At 42.0% G+C, this 12,178-nt stretch overlaps 1 protein-coding gene across 1 annotated transcript; it reads right to left on the bottom strand.

Moving 5' to 3' along the window:
* Positions 1-2,199: 2,199 nt before the first annotated feature.
* Positions 2,200-5,901, bottom strand: LOC139550483 (uncharacterized). The gene is made up of 4 exons (XM_071361408.1): positions 5,454-5,901; positions 5,227-5,348; positions 4,955-5,069; positions 2,200-4,747 (listed from the first exon to the last, which is right to left on the bottom strand). Exons 1-4 carry the CDS (start codon positions 5,656-5,658, stop codon positions 3,645-3,647), a joined length of 1,545 nt encoding a protein of 514 aa, XP_071217509.1. The 5' UTR covers positions 5,659-5,901; the 3' UTR covers positions 2,200-3,644.
* Between the last annotated feature and the right edge of the window lie 6,277 nt (positions 5,902-12,178).

The following is a 12,178-nucleotide window of genomic DNA, read 5'->3' as shown; positions in this document are numbered from 1 at the left end:
TTAAGAAGGCCTGGACTAGACTCGAGGTTCAGTCTGTGCCCACCCAACAAAGGCTTCCCCGGTTCCTGTTTACTTACCGCAACACACCACACACAGTAACGGAATGTACACCAGTTGAACTGTTTCTGAGACGCCAACCACGTACCCGCCTGACATTGTTGAAACCAGACTTGTCAAGCACTGTGTTAAAGCACCAGCTACAGCAGAAGAAAGCTCATGACAGACACTCAAAGACTGTCAGAGAATTCAAAGAGGGAGAGAGGGTGATGGTACGTGATTTCAGACACCCCAAGAGCTTGTGGAACTCAGGTGTGATCTTGCAACGCAAAGGACCTTTGACTTACCAAGTCCAAGTTGGTCATCGCCAGGTCAACGTTCATGTGGATCATCTGCTACGGTCCAACGCCCCAGCAGAGACACGCCGAGAGAACAAGGACAATAACGACCCCCAGGACTATTCTCCTGACTGTGGACGTACGGGAGAGACAGAGCCTGACCTTCCACCCGAACCTGGCCCACCACCGGAAGCCCAGGAGGAGCGGAGATATCCTATTCGACAGCGAAGGGCACCTCAAAAGCTTGACCTGTGAGTTGAGCTGTTTAAGGTAACAGACAGTAAAACAAGCAAACACTTTAATATGTCCTAGATAAAAGGAAAGAAAAAGGACATTACCTGGGTTAGTTATTAGGACACAAACTCCATCTTCGGGGCAGAATATTCCCCTGGATTTGTGCTGGGCTCTGAAAAGTCTGCTTCAACCCAGTAGTTGAAAAATGTTAAGAATGCATTGTTCAGATATTGCATTAGTAGTTCCCTAACGTATTTACCTTGTTCTCTGGGAGTTAAACACTATGGGGGAGTAGTGTAGTATCTGGGATCTACATCTGTTTATATTAGTTACTATGCTGTTACTAAGCGGTGATGTATTACGACAGTGTTACGTTACTACACCTAATAGGAAATGCACATGCGCACTAGTGTGCCCGGGAACTGTAGAGCACGACTAAACGAAAACTAACTGTACTCCCGTCTCCTGCCTGGTCATTTCTCCACAACACAAATATTACACTACCAAATACTAATTGAGTGTATGTACACTTCTGACCCACTGGGAATGTGATGAAAGAAATTAAAGCTGAAATAAATCATTCTCTCTACTATTATTCTGACATTTCACATTCTTATAATAAAGTGGTGATCCTAACTGACTTAAAACAGGGAATTTTTACTAGGATTAAATGTCAGCAATTGTGAAAAACTGAGTTTAAATGTATTTGGCTAAGGTGTATGTAAACTTCCGACTTCAAATGTATATACCAGGTATATTCTTGTCTGCATGTAGGGTAGCCCATTCATAGACCTAACTAGCTACTTTTAGTCGCCCATTGACAATAGTATCTTCTTCCTGGGGGACTTTTGTTAAGCTCCCCAACGCTCGGTCTGAACGTTAACACGCATCTCTTGTGGAGCGGTTTTGGAAACATAAGAAACGTATCTTCCATATGAGCGAGAAATACTTTTCCAAAAACAAAAGGTTAAATTACAACACACCTTTAAAGCACTACGGTTAGTGTTTCTACACGACCATATCGCCATGTTATAGCGCTTTTTACAGAAGACAGACTGAAGACAGTGGCGAGCACTTGTGCTAATTAGCCATCTATGGTGCTACTGTGTGTAAACGTAACTGGGGAGGAATTGTAGTTCGTTGGCTGGAGGCACACACAGCATATGGATCTGTATAATTTTCTACAGTAACTAGTTGTTTTTTATTTGAAAGATTAATTCTCGCTGATATTAAAGATGATATGTTCCAAAAAACGTTTAGCAAGTGATGATTATTGATGTTCCGCCAGTCATGGACGAAGCTAACCGCTGAAAACCCTACGGAGAGCTACATGTAGAGTAACCATATCTATTGATTAAAGAAATTAGTTTTATGATCTAAAAGAATTCAGATCGTAAAACTCCTTGTCTTTTTCAATAGCTTTGGCTACATGTAGGCGAAAAGACTGTAATGCAATGGCTCACATGGTTGTTAATGCATTAAAAGGCTATAGATGCATAATGCACGACACACTGTGGTGAAACGTAAAATACTAAAACACTTTCTTCAACCATTCATAAAAACTAATGGTTTATACATCATCAAATATTGTCATCTCCATTCTCATCCACACAACCTAATGAAACCGGTCTGAAGATGTGGTATGGTATTTATTCAAGGAAAGGGGATATATCTTGTTTGACACATAGCTAGGGAACAAGGACGATGAAACTGGTTTCATGTAAACTTCAAATAAACTTAATTTCATTATATATTTCCAATAACTATTGTATACTACATGTGTTATAGCTAATTAACATTCAGAGGTTCTCCTCAAGGTTTTTAAGGCACATACACTCCCCTACGTATTTATTTGGACAGTGAAGTAAATATATTTCATTTGGCTCTATAATCCAGCATTTTGGATTTGAGATCAAATGTCTGAGGCGACATTACAGAATGTCACCCTTTACTTTGAGGGTATTTTTATACATTTGTTTTACATTTTAGAAATTAATGCACTTCATGCATCTACTCCCCCCATTTGAAGGTGTCATTAGTATTAGTATTAAATGTAGTCAAAAGTTTAGTATTTGGTCCCATATTCCAAGCATGCAATGACTACATCAAGCTCATGACTATAAACTTGCTGGATGCATTTGTAGTTTGTTTTAGTTGTGTTTCGGATAATGTTGTGCCCAATAGAAATTAATGGTAACTAATGTATTGTGTCATTTTGGAGTCACTTTTATTGTAAATAAGAATAGAATATGAACACTTCTACATTAATGTGGCGGCTACCATGATTACAGATAATCATGAATGAATTTGTGAATAACAAGTGAGAAAGTGACAGATGCGCAAAGATCATGCCCCCAGAACATGCTAACCTCACACCATTACCAATAACATGGGAGGTTAGCATTTTTTGGGGGGCATGATATTTATCTCTGTAACTTTCTCACTCATCATTATTCAAGATGAATTTATGATTATCCGTAGTCATGGTAGGGTTTACAATGTAGAAGGGTTCAGAAACAAATCCTATACTTATTTACAATAAAAGTGACTCCAAAATGACATACCATAATCCAGAACACAACCAAAACTAACTGCAAATGCATTCAACAAGTTTGTAGAGTCACAAGCTTGATGTAGTCATTGCGTGCTAAGAATATGGGGCGAAATACTAAACTTCTGACACATTTTTATACACTAAGTGAAATTGTCCAAATACTTATGCCACCTTCAAATGGGGGGACTAGATACATAAAGTGCTTTAATTTCTAAACGGTAAAACAGATGTATGAAAATACCCTCAAATAAAAGGTGACATTCTGTACTGTCGCCTCATATAAAACATTTGATCTCAAATCCAAAATCCTGGAGTATAGAGCCAAATTAAAAGTTGTAGCTTCACTGTCCAAATAAATACATAGGGGAGTGTATCAGTAGAGGTATTAGATACAAAAAGAAAGCACATCAGATAGTGTAGAAGAAGATAGCGAGTACGGTTGATTGATCTACATTTTCACATTGAAAGTGTTTCCGAAGCATAATGCAATTATGTTCCTATTTGTTCCATCTGTTCTGAGACTACATTAAACTTGTGTGTGGATCCCCTGGGTATGCAGGTGCCACGTATGGAGACACTGGACTCTCTCCTATGTGAGTTCTCTGATGTGACTTCATGCTGGAGCGCTGAGTGAAGCATTTCCCACACTGTGTGCACTTGTAGGGCTTCTCCCCGCTGTGGACCACAGCATGTCTGATCAGGTTGCACTGCTTGGTGAAACTCCTGCCACACTGTTCACAGGTGTACGGTTTCTCTCCGGTGTGACTTCGGAGGTGTTCTTTGAGCTGCCAGAAAGTTGGGAAGCTCTTCCCACAGAAGGTGCAGCTGAAACGCCTCTCGGTGGTTCCGCCTGATCTCCACTGAGTCCTCATTCTCTTCACCATGTTAAAACTACTGTGACTCAGGCTGTATCCAGAGAAGGTGGAGGTGGTGGCCATGTTTGACCCTGTCATGCACTCACTCAATCTCACTGTTGCTTCTGAAGCCCTGTATTGATGCTGCCTTGGCTGTAGAGCTAAACTATTTCCTTCATTATTTGAGTTCAGTATCTCACTGCTCTGTTCGTCTGGCATCTGTTGTCTAGTCTCATTAGCCAATGTCCTGACATGTCTTTTCCTATGTGCTGCTGCACTGAACATGTTAGCATGTGGTTTCCATATAGAAGAGTGAAGCGATGGCCCTACATCATCTGTCATAGTAGGAACAGATGACAGCCCACTATGAGATGGGAAAATTGAGATATTCTGAGAGTACTCTTCTGTGGATTGAAAGGAGAAATCTGGGTGTCCATCAGGGTCAGTGTCTCTGCCTGGATCCACAGAGGTCCACAGCTGCCCATCAGACTGATCCATGACAAACTGGTCAGGTCCTGCCAGGGTTGTGGTCTGATCCAGCTCCTCCTCTTTCACCATCACTAGGTCTAGTGAGTCCTCGTCTGGCCGGTGCTGCTCTGTGCTGAATACCTCTGTAGATGCGAGCCGGGGTGTTCCTGGTTCCTCTGGACGATCAGAATTGGGGTAATGTTTTACTGAGTCTTTGGGAGATATATTGGGTTGTGTGATGAAGTCCTCATCACAGTGTCGTTGCTCAAAGGATGGTGGTTTCCCAGGCTTGGAACCAGACTCTAAAGATTTGGGGATCAACATAAAATAAACATTACAAAAGACCCTTAACAGTTGCAAAACATGACAGCTTTAGAACTGACTGTGTGTCCGTGAGCTACATATGCCAGAACATAAAACACCCAACACCAATTTGGAATGTGCATACCACCACACCCACACAGTCTTCCATAGACAGACAGAGCAGTACCCCTTATGGTCGTACCCACCCTCTCCAGTGATCCTGAGCTCTTCCTGAGGGTCAGTCTTCCACACGTCCTCTGCTGTCTCCTCATCTTTGATCAGTATGGGTTCAGTCTCCACTCTCTGTTCCACATCTGTAGGCTGTAACAGGGACTGAGGTTATTACTCAGGACACACACCATATCTAACCCTTTTCATACTCATGAATCACACAAGTGGTAAATTCTCCTGATATTCCAATAACAGAATTGATCCAAGATGTCAGGTCTCTGTAATTGTAAAAGGTGATGTATCACACATGGGGTTGAGAGTCCCCTTCAACAGCCATCTTGCTGTCTCTCCACTGTGAGGTACTCCTCTGCTTGTTCAAAACAATCTTGACTGGATATGAAGATCTCTCTGATGCCACGGGGTAAAAACCTAGAAAATAATTATATTCGGTCAAATATTAAATATTAGGGCTATTCACACATTTGGGTTTTGCATATTCAATCAATTTACCATGAATAATAACACAACAACTACCTTTTCGTCTGCGCGTCTTCTTCAGCTCGCTGTCCATCATTTGACACTTCCTTTTCAGTACATCAATATCTCGCTGGCTTTGGGTAATTTCCAAACGTATAACAGCACAACTATCATCTACACGTTTGTTTATTTCTGCTACTGCTGCTTTAGCCAATACTTCCATAATGGATACAAACTGCTCCTGAAAATTGCAGCTGGCCATCCTGTCCAGCCCAGTATTTATTCGCCGTGATTAAGTAAATATGTTTAAACAATTTTGCTAGCCAATGAGCAATAAATAATCAGTATATTTCCAGTTCTCACACTATGGCAAATGTTGATATTGGACCAATTCAACATTTGTAAGGAGATCTATTTAGGCAAACGATGTCGATAAATGCCAACCATGTTTCAAATCGGAGATGCGTGCACAATCGCGCTTCCGTTCTTCTTCTTCATCACCATCTTCGGTGTTTAAGCGCGGTTCGTATCCAATATGTTGCATTACCGCCCCCAAACGGACTACAATATAAATATATTATACATCGTGATACAAAATTGGATAAGGGGAAAAGGAAAAAACAAAACCAATTATATATAACATTTTAAAAAACACCCATCCAACTAATCCTACACTCATTAAAAACCACCTACACCATTCCACTATTTTGACCCTATCTGCTCCTGCACCATGCCAGCGGCCTGGGAGGACAGGGCACCACCACTCAACACACCTTGTAAGTCTTCTGAAGTCAAATCTCATATACCCAAATACTTCTCTGCAGCTGCCACAACAACATCTATTTTCTGTGATTTACGTTCTATTTATGCAGTTGATAACCATTGCTATGAACGCTAAGAAGCCAACCTTACTGAAGGATATATCACTCGTTGGCCTATCGCTCTGTGCTGGCATCAGTAGTGTTAAGTACTTTTAAGTAGTACTTTAAAGTATTTTTACTTAAGTATTTTTTTTGTGTATCTGTACTTTACTATTTATATTTTTGGCAACTTTTACTTTATTACTTTCCTAAAGAACATAATGTACTTTTTACTCCATACATTTTCCCTGACACCCAAACGTACTTGTTACATTTTGACAGGAAAATGGTCCAATTCACATACTTATCAAGAGAACATCCCTGGTCATCACTACTGCTTCTGATCTGGCGGACTCACTAAACACAAATGCTTGGTTTGTAAATGATGTGTGAGTGTTGGAGCGTGCCCTGGCTATCCATCAATAAAAAATACATAAGAAAATTGTCCAGTCTGGTTTGCTTAATATAAGGAAGTTGAAATGATTTATACTTTTACTTTTGATACTTAAGTATATTTTAGCAATTATATTTACTTTTGATATTTAAGTATATTTAAAACCAAATACTTTTAGACTTTTACTCAAGTAGTATTTTACTGGGTGACTCACTTTTACTTGAGTAATTTTCTATTAAGGCATCTTTACATTTACTCTAGTATGAAAATTGAATAATTTTCCACCACTGGCTGGCATAGATCTACTATTCTCAGGGATCCTCCTCCCTTGACCCATCCTCCTCTAATTACTTCACTGCCTCCGCATGACACCTAATGCACTACTGTGGTGGCATTTTTCTGCTTTACCAAGTTATGAGAGTTACAAACTACACACACCAGTCAGAGTTATACTTAAACTACATATTTTTTAATAAGAGCTTTGCAATAGCCTTTTTGACTTTCAATCTCTAATGAACCATTGAAAAGTACCAACAGAAAAGTACAAAGATCTTTTATAGCCAAGATACACCCCTCTCAACTTACATGACGAATCACAGATCTTAGGAACTGTTCACAAAGAAATACTTTTTCTTGAGAAAGGAGTATCCCGTAGCCAGATAACATTCACTATTAATTATCGTTGAGTTTGGTCCCTCAGACGAGGTTCTAATCTCAGTCCTGGTACTTCATAGTACAAAAACACCAACTCATCCAATGGCATAACAATTATCAACTCTAGATACTCCCATCTCAAGTAAACCCCCTCTTGACCCCACTCCTGGACAAGCTCACTGAGGGGAGTGAGCCTCTAGGTCATACACTATCCCAGGATAAGTGCAACATCAGAGAGGACATACAATGTTTCCAGACACTGCCATACACCTCCCCCCAATGGGAAAAGGAGGGAGTGACTGGCGCACAGACATTGTGGAGACAAGTAATTGGTGCCCCATTAATCACGCCATCCCTTCACATGGTTTAAGAATAGGTAAAGACACATTCACATATGAAGACAATGTTCCATTCTGTTCTCTTCCCTTTCTGATATTCTGCATAGCACCAGGGACATGTGAAAGACAAGCCTGACTTCTCCCCTCTCTGGGCCCCAAGTGACTGAGCCCCAGCGTAGGGAAAAGTGCAACTGCCAACACTATAGTCCAAAAGGATACATTCTAATGACAAGTATCTCACATAAACATATTATGCAAATAAAACATCTTAATTATCTATGTTACCCAACTAATTCTGATTTATCCGCCACACTACTCTGACTCTAGCTAACCCAGAAATCACTCCTTTCAAGAAACATATCTTCACCCAAGTTATGTGACACGGAGCGCCTGCTCCCTCTGGTCAGAAGAAACACAAACAAATATCACATGTCCACTACAGGTTACCGTCACTGATTCAACTGCACCCAACTCCTTTCCCACCCATCCTGAAACCACAAATGGATCTGCCAAAAGGGAAGGATCCACACATTCTCAAAAAATGTCACTTCTACTGGACCAGATTATTTTTTATGTCCATCGATGCCAGGCTCGGGTTCCGAGCTTTTCACCACACTTTCCACCTCACTTAACTAGCCCTCATTCACTTACATTTTACCTCCAGAACTCTGTCTGGCGCACAGCTCACTCCATTCATATTTTTCTTCTTCTTCTTCTGTGGATTTTATATGGCGGTTGGCAAAAAACTTTAAGGCGCATTACCACCACCAAATGGACTGGAGTGTGGAATAGAGACAGGGAAGGTCTAAATCAGGGCAACCCAATCCTGGAGAGCTACCATCCTGTAGGTTCTTACTCCAACCCTAATCTAGTGCACCCGATTCTAATAATTAGCAGGTTGATAAACTGAATCAAGTCAGTTACAACTGGGATTGGAGTGAAAACCTACAGGAAAGAAACTCAACACCATTACTCATTAAATCTAAGACAAATGTCTCCCTTTCCCTCACATATTGCTGGCACTGAAATTGAACGTGTTCCGCTGTATCCATCTCCTCCTGACAGTGATCACACCTCCCAGTCTGAAGTTTTCTTACCAGTTTTAATGTACTGTTGAGCCTTGTGTGTCCCATTCTCATCCTAGTGATTACACTTTCCTCCCTTCTCTCTCGACCTAAGGACCTCCCTGCCTCCACCTTTTCCTGGATCTTATACAGGTCTTCCCTTTCCATCCCTGCCCCACAACTCTTGCCTTTTGTTATTAACCACTGTTCCTATCAACCACTTGGCATCTGCTCCCACATGAGCTGGTTCCCAGTGGAACATCACAACTATCCCATCTGTCTCACACCATACAAGCACTGAAAAATCTCATAGAATACATCTAGTCTGATCCGAGACACAAATGCATTTAAGCTCATCAGTGCTGCACAGGAGTCAGAGCAGATTACTACCCTGTCTGGCCTCACCTCCTCCACCCACTCTGCAGCCAATAGTATGCCAGCAACTTCATTGTGTAAACAGATAAATGACCAGTTGCTCTTTTTGTCGCTGTCACCTTAAACTCAGGAACACTAAAAGCTGCACCTGTCCTCCCTGTTTTAGGGTGCTCAGATCCATCTGTGAATATATTCAAGACAGCATAGTACTGTGTTCTTAAATGTTCACTTACAATATTTACTGGATCTACTCCTTCCTCACCAGCTCTTACCCTCTTAAGCAACCCTAGGCCTATCATTGGCTGAGGGAGCAACCAAGGAGGGATAGCAGGAAGAACCACCGAGGGGCTCTCTCTCGCCATGCCATTACCCATCCACCCCAAACTTGTATTCAGATTTTGTTCATGCTCCCAGCCCTCTAGGAGCACCTTTTTTGTAGGATGTGTAACCCTAAGTCCTTGTAGATTTACCCAATATGTCAAGGCTAGTTGTTGTCTTAACTTTAACGGCATGTCTCCCCACTCTACCTGCAGAGCTGCCACCGGGGAGGTCCTGATTGCTCCACAACATATTCTTAGAGCTTGAGCCTGATCCATATGCTACACTTCCATTGTCCAGTGATGACCTTGACAGCGCAATTCACTGAGTGTACAAAACATTAGGAACACCTTCCTAATATTGAGTTGCACCCCCTTTTGCCCTCAGAACAGCTTCAATTCGTCGGGGCATGTACTCTATAAGGTGCTGAAAGCGTTCCACAGGGATGCTGGTCCATGTTGACTCCAATGCTTCTCACAGTTGTGTCAAGTTGGCTGGATGTCCTTTGGGTGGTGGACCATTCTTGATACACAATGGAAACTGTTTAGCGTGAAAAACCCAGCAGCGTTGCAGTTCTTGACACAATAAAACCGGTGCTCCTGGCACCTACTACCATACCCTGCACATAGGCCCTTGCATCTTCATCCTCTGAATGGCACACATACACAATCCATGTCTCAATTGTCTCAAGGCTATAAAATCCTTCTTTAACCTTTCTCCTCCCCTTCATCTACACTGATTGAAGTGGATTTAACAAGTGCCATAAATAACGGTTTATAATTTTCACCTGGTCAGTCTGTCATGGAAAAAGCAGGTTTTCCCTAATGTTTTGTAGACTCGGTGTATAGGGTATTTTCAATGCCATTCTATCTGCTCCCCACTCTATTCCTGACAGGCAACAAATCACATTCAATATTTGCTTCGCCCATGTTACTTGAGTGTCAAACCAGACCCACAGGAACCAAACCAGACCACCCTCTCAATATTCCTTTCGTACAGCTTCAGGCAGTAAAAAAAAGTGATTTCTCACCTGAAAACTTGAAGCCCATCTGAGGGACTGTTCAAATTCACTGTTCGCTTCTTGAACACTCCTAGCTGTATGTATGGGGAATATTTCACCCTCTCTTCCCCAGCACCCTGTCATCCGCAAACAATGACCTCCTAATATCTGGTCTAAAACTGGGAGAATACATTGTCAATTATAATGGAGAACAAAAGACTAATGACAGTTCCCTGGGGTGGTACCATTATCTACCTCATAACTTTCTGACATAGAAATCCCCACCCTCACTTGTACTGATCGCCCAAAAAGAAAATCTTTATCCAGTTAAAAACCCTTCCTCCAACCCCCATGATATCCAGTTTGATAAGTAAGCCTTCCTTCCATATCATAGGCCTTCTCTACATCAAAGAAAACCGTTCCCACCACTTCCTTATTTGCCTGTGCCTTCTGTATGACTGACTCTAGGCACAGTACAGGATCCATCATTGCCCTGCCTTTCCTGAACCCACTTTGATCTGGTGACCTCTGCTCTCCAGGAAGAACATCAGCCTCTCCGTTATCAAATCAAATGTTATTTGTCAAATGCTCCTAATACAACAGGTGTAGACCTTACCATGAAATGCTTACTTACAAGCCCTTAACCAACAATGCAGTTAAAGAAAGAGTTAAGAAAAGATTTACTAAATAAACTAAAGTAAAAATAGTAAAATAAAAATAAAAAGTAACACAAAAATAACAGTAACGAGGCTATATACAGGGGGTACCGGTACCGAGTCAAAGTGCGGGGGTAAAGGTTAGTCAAGTTATTTTGTACATGTAGTTAGGGGTAAATTGACTATGCATAGATAAAAAATAGCAATTAGCAGCAGTGTAAAAACAAAGGGAGGGGGGGGCGGGTCAATGTAAATAGTCCAGGTGGCCATTTGATTAACTGTTCAGCAGTCTTATGGCTTGGGGGTAGAAGCTGTTAAGGAGCCTTTTGGTGCTAGACTTGGCGCTCCGGTACCGCTTGTCATGCGGTAGCAGAGAGAACAGTCCATGACTTGGGTGTCTGGATTCTTTGACAATTTTTCTGGCCTTCCTCTGACACCGCCTAGTATATAGTTCCTGGATGGCAGGAAGCTAGGACCCAGAAAGTCCAGGATCCAGTTGCAGAGGAAGGTGTTTAGTCCCAGGGTCCTTAGCTTAGTGATGAGCTTTGAGGGCACTATGTTGTTGAACGCTGAGCTGTAGTCAATGAACAGCATTCTCACATAGGTGTTCCTTTTGTCCAGGTGGGAAAGGGCAGTGTGGAGTGTGATTGAGACTGTGTCGTCTGTAGATCTGTTGGGGCGGCATGCAAATTGGAGTGGGTCTAGGATTTCCGGGATGATGGTGTTGATGTGAGTCATGAACAGCCTTTCAAAGCACTTCATGGCTACCGACATGAGTGCTACGGTGTGGTAATAATTTAGGCAGGTTACCTTTGCTTCCTTGGTCACAGGGACTATGGTGGCCTGCTTGAAACATGTAGGTATTACAGACTCGGCCAGGGACAGGTTGAAAATATCAGCGAAGACACTTGCCAGTTGGTCCGCGCATGCTTGGGTACCCGTCCTAGTAATCTGTATGGCCCTGTTGCTTTGTGAATGTTGACCTGTTTAAAGGTCTTGCTCACATCGGCTATGGAGAGCATGATCACACAGTCGTCCGGAACAGATGGTGCTCTCATGCATGCCACTAGGAGCACCGCTTCTGGATGAGCATTTTCTTGTTTGCTTATGGCCTTAAACAGCT

The sequence above is a fragment of the Salvelinus alpinus genome, chromosome 23, assembly GCF_045679555.1.
Source record: "Salvelinus alpinus chromosome 23, SLU_Salpinus.1, whole genome shotgun sequence".
Classification (NCBI taxonomy): domain Eukaryota; kingdom Metazoa; phylum Chordata; class Actinopteri; order Salmoniformes; family Salmonidae; genus Salvelinus; species Salvelinus alpinus.
Note: the sequence above shows the minus strand (reverse complement) of the source record. Positions and strands in the feature narration are given on the sequence as shown.